Consider the following 27,789-nt stretch of genomic DNA (forward strand, 5'->3'; position numbering starts at 1 on the left):
ATTTTCATTTAAAAATAAACATACATTCATAGTTTTAATGACAAGACAAAATGCGAACTGAAAGATAACGTTACTTATAGACCGACTTAGTTCTTCGTCCCATCTCTATCCTTCATCATGTTTTCTATTAAAAGTCTCCCAGCTTCGCTTCCATTCTTCGCGACATTCACGCATGATTTGTTCCAAGGACCGCATGAATGGACGATTCCGATTTATGGGTATCGAGAATTAAGCTCGATCACGCGAGCCAAAGGGGCGATCTCATTCCTCAGCGTGTGTCGAGCATTGCCGACATCGGAGTATTGCCAGTTAGCACCGATAAAATTCTCACCGTTACGGTACAGTAAAACTACCGCAAGACCGGCAACTTCTTTGCGAATGTGCAGCACTTGTCGTACACAAAAGTTGTGCACGACCGAATGCCGCATCTGCGTGCCGAACAGCTATTCACCCGTGCAACGTAACTCATGCTCGGCCTTCTTTTCCATTTGATGGGAATGGCAATGAACCACTGAGATTTTCTCAGAGCACCGCTGTCCTTGGATCAGGCGCGCGAGAGCCACGGCTATCGCTGAATGATTAAGGACAGTGTGTCGTTGCATTGATCAGCGTGGACGGTCGATCAACGCAGCAATTAGGCTTATTGAAGCAATTTCCTCGCGGAAAGTGATATTAGAAGATAACGAGCGGCGGTAATTAGGTGTTCGGTTGTATTCGTTAGTATTCAGGAACATTGTAATTAAGAGCGTTGAGCGAAGTGGGACATGGGATAATTATGCTACTGTCTTATGCTTCTTTATAGTCAATAAGGACTCTTTCCGTTTCTATCTAGACTTTCAATTTTTTGTTTCGTGTACGTTTTTAATTGCCTTTTTCCCTCCTGTTTTTCCTTTATCAAGTAGAATAATGGCGTTCCGTTGGGAAGAAAATATGAAAGGAGGTATGGTGGATTGAAGGTACATTGAAGTTTCCTTGGAATTTGTCCTTTTCTCTCTTGCTCTTTTTAATTGTATCGAGAACGTAATGGGTAAATAGGTTATAAGCATGTGATAATCGAACTAAAATCAGGTATAACCAGTTCTCGTGCGATTATACTAGAGCTCCCCACAAATTGTGCATGAGCTGGTATAACGAAGTTTTTGCACATCGCAAGCACGTGTTAAGAGTACCGCAATTCGAGGCGGGGCTCTTGGCAATGCATTGCAATAAGTGCAGCACGTAACTAGGAATGCGAGAAACCGCATAAGGGATGCACAAGAAGAGCTAATCTCTACCTCCTGTCGCGTATCATGTGGTTTACTTTCTAATCGATAAAATGAAAAACTCGAGAGGGACATTTGTTTGTATTACATTTGCTACAGATCTCACAGAACATAAAATATCTCTTTAAATAGACGAAAGAAATTGATGTTCTGCCTTTTATGACATATTTCGTAGATATATTTTTTATTGTCTGAGTTAAAAGCTTAGGACAGTTTCAGTGTGTCACATGAGCTTTATAAAATCATTTTAATACTTTTGAAATATACTAATCACAAATATTTTTTAGCAGCAACAAGTAAGAAAAAAAAATAATAAAATTTCTATTTCAATTGATACGTAATCAATTGACTATGATGCAAAGAAAAGGATGATTAGTTAACGATAGTTGAAGAATTAAAAAGAATAATCGTCGAATAATAGTAATAAAGAGAGATATTAAAAATTGTACATTAATTTTTGAAATCCGAATCAATAATTTCAATATGGATTTTTATTTTTGTCGCAGTTTTGAATGTTGCTGGAGGCAAAGCACCAATGCAGTCGAGTAGTTCCGAGGGTGGAATCCCACAGCGTGCTGTCGATGGTAGCAGTGGTCAAATTTACACCCCTCAAACTTGTACCCTAACAAGGCCAGAACACAGACCATGGTGGTATGTGAATTTGCTAGAGCCATACATGGTCCAACTCGTGCGACTGGATTTCGGCAAACCATGCTGTGGTAAGTGACATCAAAGTTATTTTCTTCTTATCATTGTTCAAACATTTTATTTCTGATGTTCTTTAACTTTTGCTTCTTTGATGTATTTCAAATGAAAGACTTACTACTGTGTGCTGTGTTTCATAATTTTACGTGGACTATTTTAATACAAAATAAAAAATAATAAATAAACGAAATATGGGACAGAATTGTATGTTTTAAAGTAGAAATAACAGTGTTTTGAAATAGATTTCTGCTTTCTCATAGTGTATACGTATACTACACTTATCGTAAATAAGTAACTAATTTGTCATATTTTTTTAGACATTCTTTATTGTAAAATTAAGAAGAGTAGTCAGTATGAATTAACGAAATATTATTTTAGCAATGCAATTCTAAAAAACCAAAAAACTATAAAACTGCTCAGTTTAACTGATATTTTTACTAATACCTATGTATCTAAATGTGTAGAATATATTAGTTTCTTGAATCTTCAGTAACCTTAACACTATATACTTTATAATATTGTTTACTTGTTTTATTGCTAGCGAACTCACAATATTCTGATTAAAAGTACTTCTCAACTCGTAACTGAATCTGAAAATATTCAACTTATTGTTATACAATTTTACAACGCATACCATGTCATGTAAGCGTGCGTTTAAACCAAGCAAACGAATGCTCGTTCGTCCTCCACTTCAGCAAACTTTAAGTGACACAAACATTTTTTCATTCAGTTGTCAATGTTATTTATTCATAATAATTGAATTTTGCTGAAGATAAGAGAAGAATACCATAATAGGTCACAAAACCTGGAAAACGGCAAATGTAGCAATTACTATGCGCTTAATCTATGTGATTAACATGCACAAATTTCTTGGCAACAAACTCGACAACGATATTGTATATCAAACCTATTTTGCCCAAGACATGGAACTCTGCTTTTCCCCAATAAGTATCTACTTAAACAAAATTTGCCTCTAACTAACATTACCCAAATGATGTATAAGTAATTTGGTACGTTAAATATTTAAATGATGAAATATATATCTATTACTAGCGATATGGATAAATAGCAAAAGAAACGGCTTAAAAATGAAATATGTTGATGTCGATATGTCGTTGGTGAAACTGGGCAAAAACCGTGAAAAGTTCGATCATTATACGATCTATCGCATCGTTCTGAATTTAATTGCAATAAAATAAGATGTTAGACAGCTACTTTCATCTTAGTGACGCAGTCTCCCTGCTTTCTATCGATAAACTGGTATTGACGTCAATTACTGGTAATCATAACACTTTGCGGGTGGAAATTTTCACGATCAGAGGTAATAATATACAAAATTAACGTAAAATACAGCCTTAAAGAAAACAATGGATCACTACTTTCATTCTATACCGATGGGAACAGTCAAAACTGTACCTTTGTTTAGAATTCCCAGGCTATTATATATTCGATCATGATTAGGCAGTACAACATACTGTTAATGTACCTATCACTTATCAATTGAATAAATCCAGAGTAAATTTGAACAATTACTTCATTCTAAGATAGAATTTCTGAAAAACTCAATAAAATTATTGTAAACATGTCCAATTTTCTTCTTTCATATTTTTACACATAATTAATGAGTAAGTGTCTCATATACTAAGGCCATTTGTTTGAAATATAGTTTGTATATGTATAAATATAAAATTACACGTTATTTAAGATGAATATGAATATCTTGTATAGGGGAGACTAGGATGTTTTCATTCACAATACAATACAGTAATAAAAGGATAAAAGAGATAAAAATTGTTTCCTCTTTTATATTATTACCTACATAGCAAAATTATAATTAAACTTAGAAAAATATTCGAATGCAGAGTATGAAAAAGCTATCAAAACCAAGCCACTTTCTACGTGAAAAGTGTGTCAATGTGATTAATGGTGGCGACCGAAACGTGAAATGGTACTGCGCCTTTTAAATGAGCCGTAAAATCCGGTTATAAATTCGCGAACCTGCCTCTTCTTTTTCAACCTATCGTCAACCGTGAGCATTGTTCACACACGAAAAGTTTTAGAAACTTTCGAGAACGAAAGTGAGAGTCTTTTCACTTTTGACTGCTAGAAAACGTTACGATTCTTTTGTGCATGCTCCACATGCACATGTATAATAGCATAGACCGAAAGCAGCCAATTGCAATGTTAGGATCATGGTCATTTTCATTCACTGGCTTTTATTCTAGTCTTTCATTTCCTTGTCTAACATAAACTTATTTCGATATTTTATTTTTTAGCCGTTTCTACACTAAAGACCTTTAAATCATATTATTATTCACATCTAAAAATACTGTTAGTATCTAAATAATGATATTTTGAAAAGGATACAGAGGTGTTCGGTTATTGTTCTGTGTGAATTCGCACACAAAACCACACAAAGAGGTAGACTGTTTTGCTACAGAATATTTATATAAAAAAATTAAAAGGTATAAGGATATTAAGATTTTGAAATATTGGAATGTTTAAACATTTCTAAATTTTAATAGTTGAATATTCAAAAATTGGGATATTTGAAATGTTCAACATTTAAATATTTGAACATTTGGAAATTTTAATTTCAAGTACTAAGGTATTTAAGATTTTTACTTTTCGAATATTGGAATTCTTGAATAGTATACTCTAGACTTGGGTCAACGAGACGAGTCAGCAATGGAAACTTGGGAAAATATTGAAATAAACAGTCAGATTTTCATGAGCCATCGAAGTCAACCTTTGCCTTTTTGCCCCCACTATATAATTTCATTATAATTTCTTTAAGTTTGATTACGAATGAGAAAATATTGGAACATCACCTTTTAAAAAATGCATTAAATATTAATTTCCTGATACTCATACAGGGATCTGGAAACTGTAAATCGGTCCTGTTCTGCAACGTCAAGCCCGTTTACACCTCCTGACTCGTCCCGTTGACCCCACTTATATGTATATGAAAATCTGTCCTTGAGGAATCAAAACTTAACTATATTATAAATACTTAATTATAGTATGGGGCAAACAACATAACCATAAACGTTATCATAACCAGAGCGTTTCTGTACTTTACAATGTAAAACATATGTATTTTTGAATATGTATACGTATACGTATTTCTGAACTCAATTAATACTAATACTACCGTTAACTTAGGTACGTTTATTTTTAAAAGTATCAAAAATTGCAAATTTATAAAAAAGTAAGTACGTACATAATTCATAAAAATACTGCTTACTTATACATATTTTTGCAGTTTTATTTGATGTATAAGGCACAATCGTATCAGTCATTTTGGCTATTAGATAAAATAATTTTGAGGCTTTGATAAATTGAAATATATTTTATGGTTTTTCTGGATTAATTTATTTTCAATAATGCCATCATTGAACTATCAAACTATTTCCGATATAATGCCTGCAATTTTCTCGCTATAGTATACCTATACGCTATAGATACCATGCCAGCTTAGATTTAAAGATCAAATTTTGATAAATACCTTTCCTTAAACCATTATTTTCTAATATTCTCATACAAAATAGCAAGAATTAAAAAATTTTTGCAGAGTCTAATAAAATCTAATGAAACACTTCTTAACTCTAAAGATCCTGTTACTATACAGGCTGTTCAACAATAGAAGTTTCAAGGTGTGATTCTACATCTCAAAGTAGGACGTAAATAAAAAAATGACCAAATAGCGTCTAAAGCTATGTTTTCTAAGTGGGACTAGTTGGTGGGACTTATTCTACTAATTACGCCATGTTTGACACATCGGCAGTAGAATAAACCCTGTAAATCAGACATACTTTACACATACTTTAGGCGTTTTATTCAAGACTAAATACCTCTGAAACGAAACCACAAACAAGTTTTAATTATTCTTGATCTTAATCTTATTTTGGCGCGTAGAATCGTCCCTTAAAATTGCTGACATCTGTCGTTGAAAACCTTGTATAGTGAAGAAGTGAATATGTATAAATTGGTCGTAATAAAAAATATTCTAATAGTAGTTTTATAACGCCTCTTTAAGAACTTGTTTCGTGGGAACTTCTTTTATGGTCAACTTTTACAATTTCACTTTATATCTTCTATGGTTCCACAATTTCCGCTATTCTATCGCGATCTAAAATGGATTTGCTTGCTCAAATCTAATGGCAGTCTAAGTGGCTGATCAAACAAGGGAAAAACTTTCTCCGTTAAACAAAATGCTCGATAGTGATACCAGATGCGCTGTTTGCGTTGAAATAAAAAGTGAGAGTAGTTTGTGTTACTTGTGGGAAGAATTCTCTTACTTCTTCCTCAGAAACAGTTTTCAACCTTTTACGAGACAGCAGTATAATAATTGCTAGTACAACTCAGGAAATATTATTTTAAAGAAATACTTATTTTCCAAAAATATTAATAAAACACATCTAATTTAAGTAGCCATAAAAACAGCTTCTAGAAAAAATCGCTTACAATTTTTTAGTCATTTTACAGTTAAATGTAATTTGGATAACGTTAACGATAACGATCAGGATAACGTAATTTTACTTTAGTTAAAAATGACTCAAATTTCGTTTAATTTTTAAAGCAAAAACAGAGAAAATGAATATTCACTTATTAGTTAGACTAGAAATTTGAAAAACATCTAACAAAGAACAGCACTAGAATTAGTCATAGTCTTACTCCATTTTCATTTTTTCAAATTGTACTTGTGGTTTAATTACTAATAATTAAGTTTTATAGAACTATGAAAATACAGCAAGTCTGACAGCAACTGACACTTTATCGCTGTGAGTGTGGATAATCTTACTTCAAAAGATGTATTGTAATACCTTAACAATTTTTTGCTCATTCTGCTGTACAATTTTCTACTCATATATTATGAAAAGGAATCAATAAGAATCTCAACTTTCTTCTCAAATAAATCAAATTTTAAGCTCGTTTAAACGTTTTAAGTTAACATTATTCTGAATATGACATACAGTCCCTTCCAGTGTGATAACTTCATCAATTTCTTCAATTTTCAGAAGCTTCTGGATTTTTAAAATTTATTTAAGTTTTATATATACAGACAAATTTTTAAAACCAGCAAAATGATGCGTTCCCTTAAAAACACATGTAGCTATTTGTTTTAATTTAATGAACCCGTGCCATTAGTCTGTTTAATGAATAGATCAAGACTCTCTTCAAGTTGCGCGAAAAACATTCACGCAAAGATTTCACTCAAACGTCCAACAATCATGCAACCTGCTATCGTACCATTGAACTCTCTATTAAAATTCAACGCAGAGGCTCGGATCAATTATACTCTTGTTATGTTTCTGTTGCGCATTCGAAGGTTGCATGTTAATCCTAATGCTCGTGCTAATGTCTTCGAGCCACCATTTGGACACGTTTCAGCTAACATTCGCGCAGTCTGCTCATTTCAACTGCAAGCGCAGGGTGGTGAAAGTGTCCAATATTGATTTTACATGTCTTTTCCTTATATTACATTGTCTAGTTTCGTGATACATTTGTTGTTGCATGGCCAAAATCAGATAAGCTGTCCGTAGATGACGGATCATCTTCACGTTTCACCCGCCGATTTTTGCTCGCAATAGCCGTAATTAAATTGCCAGGTACATTTTACAACCATTCCGATCGGTGCAAGAAGAAGCAACTTTCACGTTACGTCTCGCCGATAAGAAACTACTGGCAGCGCATTTTAATTGCCCACAAGATCGGCTATCGTTTACTACCGCTCACGTTTCCGGCAGGGTAGAAAGAAACTCGATGGCATTAAATAGCAGCATAACTCATAGAGGATCGCGCACTCCTTTGCTGAAGAATGCGAAACGAACGACTTCCTGATGAATGGATATCAGTTGCAAAAAAGGAGATTCGTTTTGAGGTTGAATTTGTGAAAGATACATTAAAGTCTTTAGTCTTGAATGAAACAAGAAATTTTCTAATTTGGATCAATCACCAAGCTATGAAATGAAGCTACTCACTGAATATTTTGTTGAAAGGTCGTAAACAATTATTTTTATTTTAAATCCAGCTGCTTTTACTTAGTTCCTCATATATGTAGCTTTTTGATACATACATCAATTACTTTCTTTATACAAGATTATCTCCACTAAATAGTATGAAAATTATATCGATTTATATTTACACTTGTACAATAATCTGCTTATTCATATTTTTCATACATCTGTTAAATAATTTTTAATAAGTTATTACTTTTGAACGACAATGTGAAAAAAAACATGATTACTAGCGAAATAACTTAATATTTTCTGTTTTCATTAATAATACATATCAAAGTTTGTATTCTTCATATATTCTCACAAAATTGTACTTTTCTTGTAATGAATTTATAGTTATTTATCGAATTAAGTAGTTGAATGTAAGTTTTTATCTTTCCATGTTTTTTCTTACTGTGAATGGTTAAACTACAAGAAAGTAAAAAGTAGAAGTTTTGAGAAACCCTAATGCCAACAGCGTCAGATGAATCGAGTTTCTCTGTGTAGACAGGCTGTGATCCTTTTTTTTGTAAATAAGAAATTGTCGCGATTCCGAAGTCGATTACAAGGTACAAACGTGGAAAGCATGTAATTGGAGTTCATAGCGGTGGACGAAGCGACGGCTGTCCATCTGGTCACACCTCAAATGCTTTTCAGGTCGAAAGATGTAGTTCTCGTTGAGCTCAGGATTATTTCAGATAATTTTATTTGAATCGTTCAAATGCTATGTTAGCAATCACCCACCTAGCACTACAATCTAAGGTATATGTGAAAGTGTGCTGGTGCACATGCTCTTATGGATTTCGTCTCGTATAGCAGAGAATGAAGCAATGAATATAGCTGCAGTTCACTGTATCATAATCGAGAAAATTTTAGAAAATTATTCTAAGAGCAACTAAAGTTAAAAAGGAGAGGGAAAAAGAAAACCCAATTGCAATTTATCCTGCACATTATCTACGAAATAGGTGATTTTAATGACATAAAAGATTTACTATAGAAGAAGAAGAAGAAGAAAACAAGCAGTTATTTCTTGTCTTGAAACTAGATTTACAGAAATTACTGACTTTCACTTTGATTCCAAGGATGATCTTCCACTTTATGACAAATGTAATGTCTGAAACACTTTAATACCTACTAGTGCGGTAGGGTAAATTGTTAGATGATTGAAAAACTCTATTTACTATTGACACCACTACCGTGTTCTTAACAATTTTAAAGTGAAAGTTGTTTTCAAGTATTAAAAAATCTTAAATTCACAACAATATTATACATGTAGTCGTGTTGTAATAGTAGGTGTTATATGGTGCCGGGAAAAATGACACTACACATATACATACGTATACTGCTTTCACTCTTTATACCTTCTTCTGATAAACCACTAACTTGACCCCCACCTTCGTTCTATTTTTGTACTCTTATAAAATAGAAGTGTTCGTATCTCTGTTATTATCTCTAAAGTAAACAAATTATAACAACCATCCATATTGAACGAAAATGCTTTATAATTTTAGAAATATACACTATCACTTAAAAGCTTCGAACCATTTTCGAAATTAAATTAAGAATTATCTTGTTAAAATAAAAAATTGAAACATCAATAAAAGATTTTATCAATCTATTCTGTTATATTGAAATAAAGAGTATTTAGTATCGAAAGTATCTATGAACTTTGAGTTAAATGTAATTAACCGTCTAGTATAACCTTAATGAAAATTTGCACATAATTCCAAAAATTTGTCTAGTAGTAATGTAATTACAGTTATATATTTTAATGATATAGGTAGTATAAATATAAATGCTTTCTCGACAAAGTTTGAATACCACAGAACACTAAATACTTTTATTCGTTTCAAATGCAGATAAAAATCGTCAACAAATACCTAAGTGTATGATGTATCAACAAAGTATATTGCTTGGATTACTTACATCTCCAAACTCGTGGAGTATGAATATCTAATTTATGGAGAACAACATTAATGTACTACCATTTTATACAGATACGTCAAAAACCAAAGAAGACAAATTAATGGTTTTCCTTATACAGCAATCAGAAAAAGGGTTTTTAACATGTTGCAATTCATCGAAGACACGAGGATTGGTTTCATATTCTCCGCACGTTTCTTGGTTATAGGCGATGGCATACCAGGAACAATTGTCGTTCGGGTTGGCAATAACCGTCCAGACCTGGGAACGAATCCAATTTGCAATCGGTTCACCGGACCTCTTGAAGAAGGCCAGCCTCTTTTCCTTCCTTGTAACCCCCCTATGCCTGGCGCTTTCGTTTCTGTACACTTGGAAGCAAACACACCGGCGCCAATTCCGGTGCAGCTATCTTTATGCGAAGCCTTTGTGTACACCGATCAGGTAGGCTATTTATTAAAATGTACCTAGGATATTTAGTACCAATTAACTGAAACAGCTGTTTCCTTGGCTCATTTACTAACTGCCTTAAACAGGAACTACATTGGTGAAGTCTAATATGTAAAGTGATTGATAACAAGTGTCAGAAATATTAAGGAATGATTCCACATGCTAAAATAGAACGAAAATGAAAATAAACGAACTTGCGTTTCAGACTTCGTTTTCGAATTATTAACTGTTGATAAAATGCTTAAAATATGCGTGAAATGAGTCTGATTCGGAACTTCTAGTGGTTTTCCTAAAACTGGCTTGACTAGTGCACGCCAACAGTGGAATAAGTCTCAAATCGGACATATTTCACACGAATTTGAACCTTGAAAAAGTTAAAACTTGCAATTAATAACTTTGAAACATAGCAACAAACGCAACTTTGACATTCTTGATTTTTATCATATTTTGTCATGTCAAATCACACCTTCTACAGACACCTATAGAAGAGACTTCAGTCAGTAATAATGTTTAGACTACTAACTCGTTTTTTGCGAAATATACATGTATGGAACTTGCAACCGAGTTGCGGAACTTCGTGACTCATATTTTTCCAAATTACTGAAGCGGTTTCAATCAAATTCTTATTTAGTACATAAATCTATTAATAATGTTTAATAAATTGAATACTCAGTTTTTTCATTAACCTTTTAGAAAAACGTATTACATGATTCTTTGTTTTCCAAATACCTATGTATAAATCGTATTTTTCAAATTTCCATAAAAAATGTCATTATATTTGGTTTTTCATGCAACCAATGTATTACCATATGGGACTTTATTCATTTCGCTGATAAATTGAGTTAAAGTATGAAATTAGAAGGTAAGAAATATTTTTCGATTTATACACCCTTTGAAGTACATATTTAGATGAACCATTTTTAAACTATTTTCAAATACTAAGTCCGATTATTAATGGAAATACATTCCATAGTATAGTTTCTTGTTAATTGCGTCACAAAAATTATACACACATTTTTCGAAACGTTAGTTGAAACAGATTTCTCTTTTACTATTAATGCTAGAAATTTTCTCTTCCAATTCATTTTAGATAAATTAAAATGATTGATAGCAATTTCCACTGTTTTTTCAAATTCAATATTTCAACCCATAATGAGGGACAAAAAGCTAACTGCAATGCAAATATGCATAAAATTAAGATAAATTAGATAAAAGCAAGAACATACGTACTTATATTTTTTATGTAAGTTTACAACATAGGTAATACACATTTATCTTAATTATAAGAATATTATCATTATAAATCTAGACTTGAAAAATTCCCAGTGTCAGTCTATAGCCAGTTAAATTATATTTAAAACATTAACGATTAGGTAATTTTTGCCAAATGCATATACAAATAAACTTTTATTCTCTCTTGTAGTTTGAGTTACCAAAATTATTTTCGATACATAGGCTCTTCCAATCGAGAGATGCCCACAATTCAGAGATCAACCACCAGGATCGACAGCAACCTACAATGGAAAATGTTACATTTTCTACAATCGGCAACCGATGATATTCAGAGAAGCCCTAGCATTCTGTCGTGCACGAGGTGGTACTTTAGTGGATGAAAGCAATCCTGCATTGCAAGGATTTATTTCGTGGGAATTGTGGAGGCGACACAGGTACCATATTTTTCTTAACGTATATTACCTGTCTATATATTCTAGTAATATTAATTATTAAATAATAACTAATAATTAAATAACAAATTTCAATAAAATTCACGCAACTTGTTTTTTGTTCACGAATTTTATTAGATAACGATTAGGAAGGACATACTATAGTAATACAGTTTTAAAATATATTCTTTATTATTACATTTATTCTGTAACTATCTTTATTACCCTAAACGAAATGAATGTGTTAATAATATTAATTATTACTGATGAAATAACATGCGTTTTCTTTGAGAAGGAGTGACACGTCGAGCCAATACTGGATGGGCGCAGTAAGAGATCAAAAGGATCGGTCGGTTTGGAGATGGACAGGAAGTGGTGAAGAGGTTTCAGTATCTTTCTGGAGTCTGCCTCAGGGAACTGAAGAAGATTGCGCTCGATATGATGGTAGCAGAGGTTGGCTCTGGTCTGATACCCCTTGTACAGCTCGATTGAATTTCATCTGCCAGCACCGTAAGTATCGACTTTCAAATTTCTCACGTCCGTATTTTTTCTTTCCCATTACTATCGAATTGTATGTCGGTGACACTAACTTCTATTACCGTGACGATAAAAATAAAACTCTTTATAGATCATCGGCTGACATAAATAAACATCACTAATCAGTTTGTTAGAAATTGACATTAATGGAAGGTGTTTTTAAATTCGTGTCAAATACAAAAATCTTTAAAATGATAAAAATTGTAAACAAATTTGTGTTTAACGAGAAGCAAAATAGAAGTAGTCAACTTACAGTCATTCTTAGAATCAGTGGAATTATACATACCTATACTGCGTTCACTGAGAGAACGCAGTTGTTTCACGCAGATGGCTTCCATTGCCCTGACTGACTTTTCCACTGAGATTGGTGAAGGATTCAAGAGCCTGAAAGGACACGCCTTGCTTCTTTCTACTCTGTATACCTAGTGTCCAAATGAAACAAATGTTTCTATCTATTAAGAAACAATATTTATTGAGATATCAATGTATAAGAATCCACAGCTTATTTGATTATAAAGAAACAGCAACGGTAGAACTGTTTCCTGGATTTCCTACAAAATGTTCGATGCGACCAGGTAGTTTATGACACGGGAAATCTAGGGTCGTTTATGGTATTGCAACGCAGTAAGAATTCTGACTAGTACCAGTACGTTTTCGGTCGACAGAGACGATATTCAAGAAGATTTTTATTTGCTAACAGAGCCGTATTAATACTTTCGGAGAAAACTAAAATCTAAAAGAATATCGTTTGCTTGCTCAAAATTTCTTTCACACCGTTTATGCGCTAACACTTGAAGAAGTGACTTTCTTTAGAAATGGTAGGACCTCCAAGGGCCCAACAAGGGGTTCATGGGTAGGGATGTGCTCGGGAGTGACAGAGCCAATAACTAATGAGCGTAGGCGTGAACTGCGCAAAGGGTACGAAAACTCGTCAACCGGCAACTGCGTTCTTCCAGTGAACGCAGTATACATCCAGAGTGTTTCAAAACTAGATACAAGCGGAAAGGAGATGATTCTGCATGAAAAAATAAGACAAAAATGTATGGGAAAAAATAAATAAATCTATGGGAAAAGAATTTAACGGAGGCTAGACTGCCACCACCTAGACGATTAGTGTGAAGAGGCCCTTAGGCGTTTGAAGGGTAAACAGAGAAAGGGGAATGCTTCTAGCATACCGTGGAGACAATCAGTGGTCAACCTAAGAGTGTTCCCCCTTCTCCCCTGTACCATTCAAGCATCCAAAACTGTACCTTTATACGCTTGCATCCGATTATAATTCAAACTCAATTTTCTCGAAAACGAAGCATGATATCAAAAAGGTTTATCTCTATTTTCGACTCATTTTTTCATGTAGAATCACCCCTTTTCCGCTCGTGCCATCAGTTTTAGGACATCTTGTATATTAGATGATTACTACAGTCATTCTTTTTTTTTTAATGCACAGTAAGTTTAACTCTCCCACAAGAATATGGCTTACGTCTAGAAGCCTCAACACTGAGAACTATATACAAATTTATAAGATTATTTAGAAATTAGGTCAGATTTATAGATTTAAACGAAGAGTATTTAAAATATAGCTACTACCAACTGATTTTTATGTACCGAAATTTTAAATTTTCGATGAAGCCCTAAAGACTTATAGATCTGTTTGTATTTACTTGTAGAAAAATACGAAAACTACGACTTTTAATTTATTCATTTCATAATTTAAAAGTGTCACTTCTCTTAAATGTCACGGATTATCAATAATCCACAAGACACAGAACTCGATTTAGAGTAATTAACTTGACATTATGGAAATCGAAGATAATAACAAGAAGTTCTACCATTTTTTTACAGAGCCGCGTGCGTGTGGTCGTCCAGAACAACCACCAAATTCCACCATGACAGTAGCCACGGTGCCAGATAGGAATTCTGGTAGCACTTACGAAGTTGGGGCAACGGTGGAGTACACCTGTAATGCGGGTAGCCTTCTTATAGGGCCATCGACTCGTACTTGCCTCGACACCGGCTTCTACAACGAGTTTCCACCAGTGTGCAAAAGTAAGAACTTATGACCTCGAAGCGTACCTCTTGCTCCTGAACCATATATGTCGGCTAGCTCTTAAGTTGAACCTCAACGTTTCAGGCATCGAGTGCGGTTATCCAGCAAGCATTAAACACGGAGGTTACACACTTATCAATAATACCGTTAGTTATTTGAGTCAGGTGCTGTACTCCTGTGAAGAAGGATACGAAATGACTGGTAAGAACTCTTTAAGGACCGAGTCCTAATTTCTTAGAAAGTATAAATATGGATCGAATAATTTGATTTTGGAATACAATTTCGTAAGACGGTTGCAATAGAAATTTTTAAACTGAAAGCTTACATATTATTAAGGTAATAACAGTTTAGCATCATGATAAACAATGTCGAAGACGTCGATCAAAAATGGAAAAAGGTGTTACAATTTTCAAAGAAAAATGTTGGAATCATCTCTTAGCTCAGGTCGGCTGTAAAAGTATTAAAATATTTATTCAATTGAATTCTAATATGTAAAGGCAATAAAGAAAACAGAAATACTTAAATTTATACATATACACATAGGAAATCTAATAAGATGGATGATTAAAAATTTTTTAATTCAAAATTGAAGAGTTCATGTAAAAAGTGACGGTTGAGTTTTTAAGTAATAATAATAATGCATTCGAATAGTTAGAAATAAAGCTCACGCCATTGTGGAATCGGTACGAAAAGTTAAGAAAATTGACAAGGATATTTTTTTACATGAACCCTTCAATTGCTTAAATTAAGAAAAAAACACTTTATGACATTGAAGAGTTGTTTTGTTCAGTTTCAATTGGATTTATTAGTAGAAATCACTCTACTGAGAAAAGTTTGAATTAAGGAATGAAATGTTAAAAAATAGCTATATTATATATAACTATTTAAAATACACTTAAATAAGTATACAATTCAATTTAAATAAGTATATAAATTACGTTTATATTTAAAAAAAATTCTAACTTAAACAGAATTCTGCAAAAATATCATAACATAAACAACCTTTAGTAAGTTTGAAAATTAAATGACCGTTTTACAAATTTTTCAATGTAACAATTCTATAATTATACATATAATACCTTAAGTGCTTTCTATTAAGAAGTGATTCTACATGTCAAAATGGAACAGAAATCAAGAATGACGAAATTACTTTTGAGGCTTCGTCTCAGAGTTATTACTTCTAGTTATTACTACATCTCAAATTCGCATGAAATGTATCTAACTTGAGACTTATTCTAGCATCGACGCAACGTGCACTATTTAGTCAAGTCAGATACAGCGAAATCAGTAGAATGAGTAGTCAAACACATTTCACACATATTTTAGGAGTTTTCTCAATAATTAATAATTCGGAAGCGAAGTCTGAAACATAATTTCATTTACCTCCACTTTTATCTTATTTTAACATGTAGAATTAAATAAACATAAATGATATTTTTTTCCTTTAAAGGACGTGCCAGATTAACTTGCGACATCGATGAACGTTGGAACGGGCCTCCACCGCGTTGTGAGCCAGTCTTATGTGACCCCCCGACGCCTGTTCCACACAGTTTCATCCAGATAGACGAAATCGACGAAACTGAAACAATACCAGCGAAGGGAAACTTCAGTCGAAGTCTTCTCGTAGGCAGTATCGTTACTTACACTTGCGAGAAGGGTTACAGACTTACTGGGTTCCGACAAATACTATGTTTGCCTACTGGATTGTACGATCATGTTGCACCTACTTGCACAGGTATATGATTTGATAATTTCAATTCGAAAACGTTCCCTGGACTATTTCGTCCCACAAGTTTCAATAATCCTTGTAGAAACAACATATGTTAATAGATATGACAGATATCGAACTTTGAGTTATTATATTTTCTTCATTAAAATTGACAATGAAGCAAACAATAATATATCTTTAACAGTGTACCTACAAACTACAAACGTATTACTACATACTACACTATAAACTACAAGAAGTAAAAATTTTATAGGATTTGTTTCATCACACGTAAGGCACACAGAAATATCTATCTAAAGTACCAATCACCGCATTCGTAGTCAGAAAATAAAAATTTCTCAGGTTTCTATTAAATCAATACAATATAAATTAATTTTGTTGAAACACTGAGTTATATACTAAATTATGTTGTTTATGTGAAAAAACGGCATAGCTATTGAAAAGTGGCGCTGCTCCTCACCAATTCAATTGTACCAATTATATTCATAGATAATATTCCTCATCAAGAAAGAAAACTTTAAATAAGAGAATTCGATTTCTGCTTTTACAGAAGAACCTCGCACCACAGTGACCATTCCTCCTAGAATAACTGTACGACCAACCACCTCTAGAACGCGACAGCCTTTCTTGCCGCCAAAAGTTCGACCAACCATCCCATCCACAACTACCACGACCACAACAACCGTGGTTCCACCTCGAAAGGTTTCCAGTACCGCCGAATTGCCAGCCACGGTCAAGGAAACTATTCCAAGGAAGCCTAGCGTTGGTCTACAGAGGCCAGCTCCTCCATCGACTATCCTAAATGACGACAGTAGTGATCATCCTCAGGATAACGAGATTTCTGGTAGCGGCGTGGACCGCGCACAAGCTGGCATCGGAACTGGGGTCCCAGAACCATCTGGGCCATACAGTGTGAACAACGCTGATCACACGGGCAACACCCATCAAGCTAAATTAAATCTAGGCGCGGTCATCGCCTTGGGTGTCTTCGGCGGTTTCGTATTCCTTGCCGCTGTAATTACGACGGTCGTAATACTCATACGCAGGTAAATCTGCAAATCATTCAAAATAACACGAACCGCGATCAAACGGCAGTTCAATCTGCCGTTTTCTAATTTCTGTGATCATAAGTGCAATAGTTGCTCCCAGAATAACGCCTGTTCTGAGTAAATGTCATACAAGTACTATTGTTAAGTAATACTGGTTACTTAAATTTGGTTGTTGTATTTACTTTGTTGTTGTATTAATTGCTTTTGGTATTGTTTGAGATAAGTACCTAGAGAGTTGCTTTTATATTTAAGTAATTTAGAAAATTTAGTTAAATATTAATTACATGACACTAAAAACAGTGAAATATGAGTAACAGAATTAAAAATAAGTAGCTATTCGTTGATTATTGTTTTTCCTTTGTTGTTATTGTTATTATAGTGTGTTAGTCACTTTAACTTGTAAATATCTTGATTTACGCGATAAATTACTCATTTAAGAATTCATGAGACTGATAAGATATGTATGCATCTACGTATTGTGTTTCAAATAGTAATGTGTTTTAAAATATTGGATGCATTATTCCAAAGTAAAATTTTCGGGATCAAAAGTACCGTTTATCCGTAAAGTGAATTTAATAGTGCAATCTATATCTTTTTGTTCGTAAGTTGAAAAAACTGATACAATAAAAGATTAAATTATTGAATATCTGACAAAGTTTTGTTACATACGTGGAATTTAATTTGTATGTAACATTTTCGTATTTAATGTCGCTCAAACAAATGATTATCTAACCTAAAAGCAACATGCCGTCTTAAAAGACTTGTACTTTATTATTGATAATACATGTGACCTAGGTAAAAGTTGCATTGTTTCTACTTTGATGTAGAAATTTTAATATGATGAAATATATATTCCAGTTAAGTGTTATTTCTAACAGGCGTTATTTCTTGGGCAATCTATATATACAGTCAGCTTTCATATACATATAATCAAATTTCCTCTTCGACTCTACAAATGTGTATATCGCTTACTCTATATTTGTTCAAACTGTCTCTACACTATCGTCTACTGTCTTCTTACTTTTTCTTTGACTAATCGCGTGATATGTCTTCCCTTAGAATACTGTAATTTATACATTTCGAGTATTGTGTAAGTAGTGTAACAAAGTTAACGCGAACAGTACTTACAATGGAAAATATGTAAAAAGAGTTGACAATCTCCAACCCACTCGTCACAGAATTGTATTTCTTGATGCTCGGCTGGTAGACGACATTATGGATATAGTTTCGCACCACGCTGTAAGACCTCGCCCTATGTTATAGAAAAAAATAGAAGTGACAGAAACTGTGCATTTAGTCTGTCATATTATATTTTATTTGTTATCAGTTAGTATTAGCGAAAATTTCTACCCATCTTCTATACACTTTTTACGACATAAATTATTTTTTTTAATTTTAAAGTTAAAGAGATTAAGATTTGAGATTTAGAATTAAAAGAAAAGAAATAATTTTTGTTTAACAACTGCTGCTCTTTATTACACATCTAAATTATTCAAATTATCATATTATGGTAATATCGATATGATTCATAGTAGGGAACACGAACTGTTTTCCATACACTTTTATTGCATTTTAATGCCAAGAAAATTAATTTACAAACGAATAAGAAACAGTAGAGGCATTGAACCTAATTTAACGTGGAAAACTCTAATTAACTCTTTCATTGCTGTCAGCACACTTAACAAATACATTTGATTAATCTTTCTTTATGCATACAAATTATAAATTTCAAGACAAGAAATAAAATCAAGTTAAAATACATACCTAATAAAATCATACAGTGTGCTAAAGAAGTATGGAGTGCTTGCTTAAAATTGAGTTTACATCTTAAACTTTAAACAAATACAAAAATTCATATTTTTATATGCGTAAATTTTACATTGATAATTTTTTTATAGCATTAATAATGTAACATATATTCAAATATTAGACCATCTGCTATATGATATTCTCAGTGTAAATATTTTTTTGCACACAATTTTGTTGAATTTCTTAGGAAGTCGCAAATAATTTAAATCACATTGAATTTTTTGATATTTATTTTTGAAACTTTATAGAACATACAGGGTGGCTTACAAATAGTCATTCAAATTTTGGCAGTGTATTCTAGAAATAAAAATAGAATTAAAATATCATGTGACAAAAATCTCCACAGATGTTCCATTAAGAAATTATAATCTTTATAACTGTAATTATAATTATAGAAATCTTATAAAATATAACTTTAATAATAAATCTGTCTGTTGAAAAATTGACACAATGAATACTGTTTCCAAAAATAGATTAGTCTAGAGGATTCAATCTCTTAGCTTCCTAGGTCATCTAACTTTGCACCTTCAAATTGTTACATACGAAGCATCGAAAAAGACAAGATTTATAATACCAAAATATCTACTCGAAATAAATTACCTAATTATGAGAATCGACGTCTCACACAAAGAAATTAAATAAAATCACGACGAAATTCAATTTATAACTTATTCAATAATTCATCAATATCAAACTTACAACATGTTTTATATTTTTTTTATACATTTCACATAAAGCATTTATGAACTTTTTGTTACATGACATTGAAACCATTTTTACTTGTAGATACACGGGCCAAATTTGAACTAGAAATTGTAAAACATACAGTATACCAAACGTGTATATTTCAAAAATTCCTAACCCTAATCAACAAATTATTATCATTATGTGCGTGTATACATAATAACTTATTTTGCTTCTTCAACATGTAAAATTAATCCTGAAGCATCACTCATTCCTTTAGCATCCTGTATAATGAGAAACATGAAAAAAACGTGTACACAACATTTTTACGTTTTCTACATCCATACATCTTACAATTACAACGCATAGTAAATTTCATATTTAAATAGTAATCCACGAGTATATCCATTGAAAATTCAGCAACGAAAGGGTTATTAAACAAAGAACGAAGAAAAGCAAGAGAAATGAAGTAGAGAAAGATTGATTGATGGAAACTAAGTAAATGAGTGAAGAATAACGATTAATATTGAGCCCGTTTGCGTTGCGATGGCTAGCGGCAGCGGCAGCGTCAGAGGAAGGCGCCGCAGGGGGCTAGGTGGGGTTGGTGCGTTGAGGGGTGGCGGTAGTGGTGGCCTAGGAAGGGGTGAAACCGGGATGCCCTCGCGTTGGTATACGCTACTGGCGCTACCCTTCCCCGACCAGCACCTGGGGCGCCGCGATTTGACGGCTCGCCGCGGCACCGATCATCCATACTCCTTCGGCCTCTCGGCGGCTCATCGCGCTGGATACTTCTCCAACCCTTCCCTTTAACTGCCTCGGCGACCATATCCCCTCCTATACATACATATATATATATAGCCCACCACCATCGCCCTCACCCTCCACGCAACCACCGCCCACAACTACATCAATCATCACCACGTACCACTACAACCGCCATGCGCCACCCTCGCGAGTGATTACTAGTCAAGGTAAACGAGCAAGGTTTATAATGAGCACCCATCTAGCGATAGAGCTCGTTCACCAAGCTCACGGATGAAGGCTTCTTTAATGCACTTCGTTGATATGCACACACTGTCCCCTCGATGTCCCCTGTAGTTTTTTCAATGGAAGGTCATAATCGGGACGAGCGCTTTGCGAACCAAAATTGGTATGTTAGAGTAATTGAGGTGTTGGTTGGTAATTCTACAAATTAAAGATGCTAATGGTCAAAGCAGATTGCTTAGTTTTTGTAAGAATTATGTTAAATACTCAAGGAATATGTTAAATTGGAAGTATTCTAGATAACGTTTCTCGAACTTTATGCTATGTGACATAAATCTTAATAATATGAAACTATTAACAAACTGATAGATTGGAGTCAGTACAAGCGGAAAGGGGGTGATTCAACATGAAAAAATAAGACGAAAATATAGAGTAAAAATTGTTGATACAATGCTTTATTTTCGAGAAAACTAACTTTCAATTTTGATTGAGTATAAATGTACCGAACTAAAGTTTAGGCGTTTGAGGGGTGAACAGGGAGTGCTTCTAGCGTACCGTGGAGATAGTCAGTAGTCAGATCAAGTGTTTCCCTTATCCCATCACTCTTAAAACACCCAAAACTGTACTTCCATACGTTTGCACCCGACCATAATTCAAACTCAATTTTCTCGAAAACGAAGCACTATATCAAAAAAGTTTATTCTATATTTCTGACGTATTTTTTCACATAGAATCACTCCCTCTTCGCTTGTACCACCAATTCTGGGACAGCCTATATAAGCATATAAAATTATACATATTTGAAAGTAATTCTTACATGTGAAAAACAACATTCAAAACATTTCTACTGGCTAGACAAATTTCAATTTATAACAAATACTTTCATTTCAATTTTTATTGTTCAACTTTGTCTATGGAAAAATATGAGACTGATGATAAAATCAGTTTACTAATTCTTTGTTTTAGCACAAGGCAATAGTTTTCTTTTTGTGACCCATAGATTGAGAAACGTTCTTCTAAACAAATAAAATATCATTTTTATGATACGAATTAAATTGAATTATCTTGAAGAGTTTCTGTTTTTAAACTTTCTAGCAACCTAAAGTGGTAATAAATCCTCGTCTAGTGAGACAGATTTTGAAAACTTTATTTGTTCTTACTGTAGACATTACTGAAAAACATACAATTTTTTCATACTTGTTTTGTAATAGTAATTAACCAATAGCATCTATAATTTTAGAAGTCATTCTTACCCATTCCTCAGTTAAAATTTGGTTCTTTTAGTGCTCATTATGTTACTTAGTGAGCTTATAAATAACTATTGATAGAAGAAAACATCATCCCACTTACAATTAGAGAAAATATTTTTATTTACAGCAAGCTCCGAAATACTCAGGATTAATCTCATAAATTAAACAGCTTAAATGCAATCGAAAAATGTCATTTTTCGTGCCAATATGTACAATATTTTTTCATAAAACATTCTCATATTTAATACCAGCAGTAATATTCTCTTAAATTATAGTTTATATCAATGTTAATAGTTGAATTGCTTGAATAATTCAAGTATCATATTGTTAATCAAACTAGTTTTTGTTATAAGTTGTCTTATTCAAAGATAGGTAGAATGTTGGCAAGTATCTAATTTTGTTTAGTGACAAATATTTTAAATTTTCGTTAACATTATTGTATTTGTACTAACTATTTAAACAGAACAGTTTATTTATGTAGAAGTAGTAAATTCAAATTGTCCTTCCATTTATTTCTAATTTACTTAATCTTATTCAATTAATTTTGTATATTATATTCTATTATAAAAAAATTTCTTGAGTAAATGAAGATTTGTCTAATGATAATATAATGGCATTAATCCTTTGTAATTTCTTTGTTAAATAAATTCTGAAAAAGTAGAACAAAATTATTATAAAATTATAGTACTGAAAAACATTAACACATACCTGTCAACATGCACAAATGCAATTTTTGCTTAAAGCATAACACACATTGTAGAGCAATTAAAACATTGAATATTCAGCCAAAGTAAAAAGGAAAATTGCAAAGGATTAATTGAATTATATCGTATTCTCCTATAATGTTCCATGCACTCACTACTTTTGAATTCTTTCTATTTCACTTATTTTTAGTTTGGTGATGGATTATAATGTTTAATATAAATTATTTTATTTAGGATTTAGGTTTTACTAAAACATTTTGCAAACGTAGATGTATATTCTGCAATTTCATCGATTTGGCTTCTAAAATATAGCATAACAATTAACAGTTTAAATTTTATCCACATTTTGTTTTCAAACGAAATTATTCATTTCTCATTCAAATTTGTGTAAACACGAATTTTCTTGGAGTATTAACTTGTTTATATCTCAAACCTTCAACAAACCAATGCAAATTTGTCACAGCGACAGCGAATTCGCAGCGAATAAAGAAAACAGATATACAAATTAATATTAGTGGGTTGAGGATACCGTAAAAAGATCGCTGCTGCTGCGATAAATTCACGTCAATCTGTGAAAAGCTTCAAGACTAAAATACATTACGTATTCGAAATAATTGAAAATATTTAAGTATTCTTACAAAGTGATAACAAAAACTTGTATGTATGTAGCTGAAAATTAGTATCCACAATAACATAATTTAAATGCTGAAAAGCCAAATCGATAATACAACAAAATGCATATGTATTGCTTACTGAATCTCTTCCTTAAAAAAATTGAACCATTAATTATAAATACAAATTACAAATGGTAGAGTATTACTTTATCAACCAAATAAATAACTAGTTCTTTTATTTACACAGAAACCGCGGTAGAAGCAGCAAGCATTATCGGCATCGTGCATCCCCTGACTGTAATACCGTGGCCAGCTTTGGAAGCAGTTCCTCAGAAAGTCGAGGTGGTCTGAACCGATACTATCGTCAAGCTTGGGAAAATCTGCATGAAACAGCTGGCCAGAAAGCTAGCCATCCTCCTCTTCGTCGTAAGGAGACCCTGGATGAACCAGGATATAGAGAAAATTACCGTGGTAACAACACTGAAAGAGATGGTTCAGAATTGGTTGTAAGTGACGTAGCCACTTACCCATCCAGTAAACATGCCAGCATTTCCGATAAGAAACGCCACCATCATCATCACCATCATCATCACGGTAACTCTACACCTGAGTGGAGGCAATCTCAGTCTCACCACAGATACTGAACATCAGATCTAATAGTTAGGATCAATCCGAAATTCGATGGATGTATGTATGTATACTGTGAAGAAAAATGAATGGATCGTGGAACAAGCTTTCATGATACTGTACATCAGTGAATTTCAACTAGAATACAAGAAGACGTGATGAGTAAAATATTGTGTAAAGGAAATCGTGAACGTGATCAATGGACAAGAGATAGAACAGGATCATCCTGCAATTATTGTTCTATTATACAGTAAATTATTTACAACTACTTTATTACGTAATGTAAATACCGTATATTATTGAGTAATATATATAAGTGAAAGAAAAGAGTTGTTTACGAATAAAGGAGGATCACATTGTTGATCGATGGACATGCCAAAAAAAAAAAAACGAAAGAGTAATATATATGTAATTACTGATCAAATGATTTTTAATAAATATTTTCTGTAAACTATCGTAGGAATATTTGGTACGATATTTACGAAAATCATGTGTTCGACAAAATTAAAATCTGACATGGGCACCTTGGCCTTACCTTAAGGAAATAAAGAAAATTTCTTGTAGAAACACGATATTCAATTGAAATATCATTAAGGAAAGGCCGATGATATCCATTTCAGAATCAAAAAGTTATGGTGCTCGTTTAAAAATAAGATAATTATGCGTATTCAAATATAGAAGAAAGTCGTATTGACAGATTTGCGACGTTACAGGATTATTTAAATTTAGAATATGTATTATCTTACTTAATTAACTATTTTTTTTCAAGTTCGTCGAAAATAAAAGCTAATTAGAAAATAATATGTATGTATTCATTGACTGAAGTATGATTTCATAATAAGTTTGTACATGTATTTATTTAATATCCTGGCAATTCATAGGAAATTGTATTAGTGCCATTAGGGGCAATATTGTATTACATTTACATTCTTGTCACTTAACGTAATGCAAGATAACAAATGCTAGTATACATATAATAACATGTTACATACATGTATTGTTACGTAATTTAATTTTAATAATGCACGAAACTAAAAATATTTATTCAGTCTAGCTGTTTCATGATATTTGATACATATATATATATAAAAATACAAGTATAAATTGTTTACAAAATATTTGAAATAAACTTAATTCTTTTAACACGTTTTTTCACTCAAAAATAAAAAAGTTCATTTACCATTAAACACTCTGAAATATCACATTAAAAATAAAAAGAAAATATCACATTTAATTGTGCAACCACTGATCAATTAATTTCCCAATTTGAATTCTAGCAGACTTTAATTCAGGTAAATCATCTTTGGATGAGGGATACATATTTGCACAATGAGCAGTACCTAGGAATGATAATTTTAAGTTAATCAAAATAATTTAAAAGCTGTGTAAAAATTGATAATTAATATAATGGTACTAATATAATAATTATAATACCATTAATATAAATGGCAGATGCTTGAGAGTTTGACGATTCTGTAATTCCCAAAACATGCCAAGGGTCAACAGATCCGTGTACAAACACTACATTAGTAACTTTCAAATTTAATGCTCCATATAATATATTCGTTCGATCGATTCCAGAATTCAGTAAATGGATATTATATCTGTTACAATTAAAAAATTGCTGTAATTTTACATAACTAACGTAATAAAAATACATTTAGAATTGTATTCAAAACAAACCTAGGTCCGAAAACATCTATGCATTGTTGGACAAAGAAATCTACTGGGAAAGTCTCACTAAACAAATTTGGTCGTGCGGTAGACGTTTGAAAAAATCCAAATTCTGTACATGTTTGGTACATCCATTGACGTCCTATAAATAACAAATATAATTTAAAATATAAATTATAATTAATTAACGTTGACATTAGCGGTACAAGAATTACCTCCTTCTGCCTCTACACTGTTCCAACTAACGTTTCGAAGTTCGTGAATCATTTTATTATACACATAGTCCAAACATTTTTTGTTTGTTGCATTCAGTATTTTATTGCTCAAAATTGCAAGTCTATCGATAGCAATACCAAGCTTTTCATTGGTTAAAATATCACATGCACTTTCAATGGTCATGTTAGCCATTGCAGAATTATTGCGATTGTCTTTATTATATTGTACAATACCAGCAAAGTTACTGGCAATCGTTTCATACAAATTTGAGATGTCATTGCGTTTAGTAAATCCAGAATCGATAGGATCACATAAACTATTAATAACAAAAATCTGCAGTAGTTACACCCTTGTGTCATTCAAATAATGAACTGAAGGTTTACTTACACAAATTTTTTAAATATTCCTTGTTGACCAATTGGGTGACGTAACATTATATGAAATTGTTTATTAGCTTCTACTATAGCATTTACACATGCTGGAGAATATTCTCTTAGAGCATTTTCAACAACAACATAATATTCTACAAGAAAATTATTAATATAAATAGCTTTATAAACAAAATACTATATTATATATTTACCCTGAAAATCAATTTTTGCTAGTAAGGGACCACTTGTAGAAACAGCTCCATGTATTAAGTGAGGATATTTGGAACGTAACCATGCAGCTAATGCTCCAGCGTATGATCCTCCAAATGCAATCCATTTAGTATCATTTGGTAACTTGAAATTATCATTCATACTGTGTACAAAATAAGCTAAGTCTGCAAGTGCTTGTTGTGATGTAAGATATACCAAATTTTTTATACTGAGATCTCTGCAAAACATTCATGATAATTAATAATCATAATCAATATTTTCAACATTAGTAACCAAAAAATAATCAAATTGTTATGATTCTCAAATACTGTTACATACGATGTAGGATGACTTTTCCCATAAAAGCGATGTTCCACTTGGAAGCAAAGAGCTCCAAATTCTTTGGCATATTCGATCCATTGACCTTCCATCATCCACTTAGCAGTTGCTGTTCCTTCTCCTCCTATCATTAAAAATATAGGACCTCCTTTTTTATAATAATCTCCATTCATGAAATATCTCTGAAGAAAATTATCAACAAATATTAATTGATTAAAATATTAAATAAAATTTTTATTCATATTTTATTAATTATAATTTACAATTATTAGTTATAATTATACAATTATAAATATAAATATATTTTTATATTACCTGTTGCCAAACACGTGAATCGCTTGGGTTAAAATGATCCAGAAATTGTGTAAACCATTGTTCTTGTGGCAAATTATAATTTTTGGATAAAACTGGAGCACCTAAATTACCATGTTTATCTCGACCTCTCATAAAAGTCTGCCATGCTATGCCAATATTTATAAGGCTAACAATTAGTAACAATTGTATGAATCGCCGCATTTTCAAATTGATCAAAATTTAATGAATATATATTATATATTCTGAAAGTAATAATAAAAAAATACAGTTAATTGTGTTGCATATACAAATTCACCAATTTAATTCATTTATATCTGTTGTTTATTATGGTAATGTCTATTTTTAAGAAGAATATTATCATAACCTAAATAACCTTTAGCTTACAATCAAAATAGATCCAGCAAATAAGTTAAAAAAGTATAAAATTGTGTATGAACTACGTAAAAATGAAAGTAAGTAAATATATCTACCTTCTAGTATAACATTATCTGGGTGTTATTCGGTAGATAGCACAACCAATATGAAGTGATATGGAGTAAGTGTAAGTATTATGTATTATGTACAACGTGCTCAAGAAGGGGATCTGTCGGATACTCGGACCTCGGACGCATAAAATGTGCGTTCCTAAGTAAA

At 32.4% G+C, this 27,789-nt stretch overlaps 2 protein-coding genes across 2 annotated transcripts in view; one reads left to right on the forward strand and one right to left on the reverse strand.

The window, feature by feature from the left end:
• Positions 1 to 24,851, forward strand: part of LOC143188304 (uncharacterized) — a 36,784-nt gene extending 11,933 nt beyond the window's left edge. The window contains exons 3-11 of the mRNA XM_076392502.1: positions 1,769 to 1,981; positions 10,098 to 10,330; positions 11,792 to 12,003; positions 12,296 to 12,510; positions 14,377 to 14,580; positions 14,666 to 14,782; positions 16,032 to 16,316; positions 16,861 to 17,356; positions 23,652 to 24,851. Coding sequence (XP_076248617.1) covers positions 1,769 to 1,981; positions 10,098 to 10,330; positions 11,792 to 12,003; positions 12,296 to 12,510; positions 14,377 to 14,580; positions 14,666 to 14,782; positions 16,032 to 16,316; positions 16,861 to 17,356; positions 23,652 to 24,048 — 2,372 coding nt within the window. The 3' untranslated portion in view covers positions 24,049 to 24,851. The remainder of the gene's footprint in view (positions 1 to 1,768; positions 1,982 to 10,097; positions 10,331 to 11,791; positions 12,004 to 12,295; positions 12,511 to 14,376; positions 14,581 to 14,665; positions 14,783 to 16,031; positions 16,317 to 16,860; positions 17,357 to 23,651) is intronic.
• An 18-nt stretch (positions 24,852 to 24,869) lies between these two features.
• Positions 24,870 to 27,729, reverse strand: LOC143188193 (putative serine protease K12H4.7). The gene is made up of 9 exons (XM_076392308.1): positions 27,627 to 27,729; positions 27,157 to 27,398; positions 26,842 to 27,023; positions 26,505 to 26,740; positions 26,309 to 26,444; positions 25,921 to 26,237; positions 25,715 to 25,847; positions 25,466 to 25,635; positions 24,870 to 25,371 (listed from the first exon to the last, which is right to left on the reverse strand). Exons 2-9 carry the CDS (start codon positions 27,355 to 27,357, stop codon positions 25,262 to 25,264), a joined length of 1,485 nt encoding a protein of 494 aa, XP_076248423.1. The 5' UTR covers positions 27,358 to 27,398; positions 27,627 to 27,729; the 3' UTR covers positions 24,870 to 25,261.
• Between the last annotated feature and the right edge of the window lie 60 nt (positions 27,730 to 27,789).

The sequence above is a fragment of the Calliopsis andreniformis genome, chromosome 2 (genome assembly GCF_051401765.1).
Source record: "Calliopsis andreniformis isolate RMS-2024a chromosome 2, iyCalAndr_principal, whole genome shotgun sequence".
Classification (NCBI taxonomy): domain Eukaryota; kingdom Metazoa; phylum Arthropoda; class Insecta; order Hymenoptera; family Andrenidae; genus Calliopsis; species Calliopsis andreniformis.

Bases quoted from the DNA above. Each gene is read 5' to 3' on its own strand.
- LOC143188193 (XM_076392308.1), bottom strand. From the start codon at position 27,357: ATGCGGCGATTCATACAATTGTTACTAATTGTTAGCCTTATAAATATT. The intron at 27,024-27,156 runs GTAATATAAAAA...AATTTTCTTCAG, and splicing joins ATTCACGTGTTTGGCAACAG to AGATATTTCATGAATGGAGA. The intron at 25,636-25,714 runs GTTTGTTTTGAA...TAATTGTAACAG, and splicing joins ATAGATGTTTTCGGACCTAG to ATATAATATCCATTTACTGA.